The 1542-nt window shown below is 45.1% G+C and overlaps 1 protein-coding gene across 1 annotated transcript in view; it reads left to right on the forward strand.

Moving 5' to 3' along the window:
* Nucleotides 1-360: 360 nt before the first annotated feature.
* The window catches only part of AKAP8 (A kinase (PRKA) anchor protein 8), a gene marked incomplete at its 5' end in the record, with an annotated part of 12660 nt that continues 11478 nt past the window's right edge, over nucleotides 361-1542 (forward strand). The window contains 2 exons of the mRNA XM_010014390.1: nucleotides 361-399; nucleotides 1020-1052. Coding sequence (XP_010012692.1) covers nucleotides 361-399; nucleotides 1020-1052 — 72 coding nt within the window. The remainder of the gene's footprint in view (nucleotides 400-1019; nucleotides 1053-1542) is intronic.

The raw sequence follows: 1542 nt of genomic DNA on the forward strand, positions 1-1542 counted from the left end.
GGTTCCTGTTTGCTGGTGCTGGCGTTTCCACAGGAGCTCAGAACTACAGTGGCACCCGGTGTCATTCTGACCTATAATTCTGGTGTCTCAACGTAGCTTTGTGTTGTCATAAACCATTTAAACCCAATTTCGCTTTCAAAACACTCTCTTCTTTTAACTGAGTGTTTCAAACTGTCTCGTTGACCTTCAGATGCTGAAACAAAGCATCAGGCAGCTCCAGGCATGTTTCCCAAGCAATGAAAAGCAGGAGCAAGGCTGTAATTAAAGACTTGGATGGGGTTAGGGTCATTTAAGGGAAGAACCAAGCCCTGGGCCAGCAGCAGAGGTGATGCTTTGACAGCTCCCTTCTTTTCCTTGCAGGTTATGGCACTTGGAATACTGGAGCCACCAACACTCAAGGTGAGGTTTGTGTCTGTAAAGAGATCTGGGGAGTTGCAGTTTGAGAGTAGAGCTTGCTTTTAATTCTTTCTAGCCAGAATAGGGTGATACAGAAACATTTTTTTTCCACCTTTCTTCTACCTGTTTTAAATCATTTGGAATGATTTTAAATCATTGCTGCTGCAGAAGCTTCCTCTGATACCATGAAACACAGTTCTGGGAGTGATGAATGTGCTGGGGTTTATCACCTGGGTTTTAGTGCTGCAAACAAAGCATGTCCAGGGCTGTTTGAGACTTTGGGCTCCCTCCTTTCCAGCCTAAACAGCAGCAGCAGCACCAAAATGCTCCCAAAAGTGACAGTTTGAGCAAACATTTGCTTTTGCTGCGGTTTTACTGCTTCTTGAGGGGGTTTATGGAATATTTGAGCTGTTTTCAAGGGTAAATGCTTGAAAGTGCTTCAGAAAACATGTAAAATGTATTAATTATCCATTACATTTCCATAATCAGCTGTTGGAAGTCCTGATTCCCTCCTTCCCATCATTTTTACAAGTGATTAAACTGATTTAGATCCATTTCATCTCTCAACTTTTGACTTTGTTGCTTTGGGAGCTGAACCTCTCTCTTCTTTTTGTCTCCTTCAGGTACCTATGGGACAAATGCGACGAGCTGGCAAGGTGTGTGCTGACTACAACTGTTACCTCTGGGTTTGGGGTGCTCTGCTCAGGCTCTGCAGCTCTTTTCTACCTCCTACACTGTCTCTGCTCCAGATTGGGGTGCAGAACTCTCCTCCTCACTGATTCCTGTCTTTCCTTTTACCTTGCTCCATGGTTGTGGCTGTGTCTTAGGCCCGTGGAGCATCACAAAGCTCTGTCCTGGTGGCTGAGCCTTAGAGCAGGAAAATTACCTTGTGGGTGAGAAAAGTTCTGTTTCTTTTCCATCTGCATTTCTCCCTCAGTCCTGGACAGCCAAATGGGTGCATTAATAAACTGATTTATTGATTAATAAAATGACTTATATCATTTTCCCCTCCAAACCCAAGATTTGCCCTTGGAATCTGACAGTTTGGCCATACACAACCCCCTGCCACGGGCAGGGACACCTTCCACTAGAGCAGGTTGCTCCAAGCCCCTGTGTCCAACCTGACCTTGAACACTGCCAGGGATG

This window comes from Nestor notabilis, unplaced genomic scaffold (assembly GCF_000696875.1).
Source record: "Nestor notabilis isolate BGI_N333 unplaced genomic scaffold, ASM69687v1 scaffold20185, whole genome shotgun sequence".
Taxonomy (NCBI): Eukaryota; Metazoa; Chordata; class Aves; order Psittaciformes; family Psittacidae; genus Nestor; species Nestor notabilis.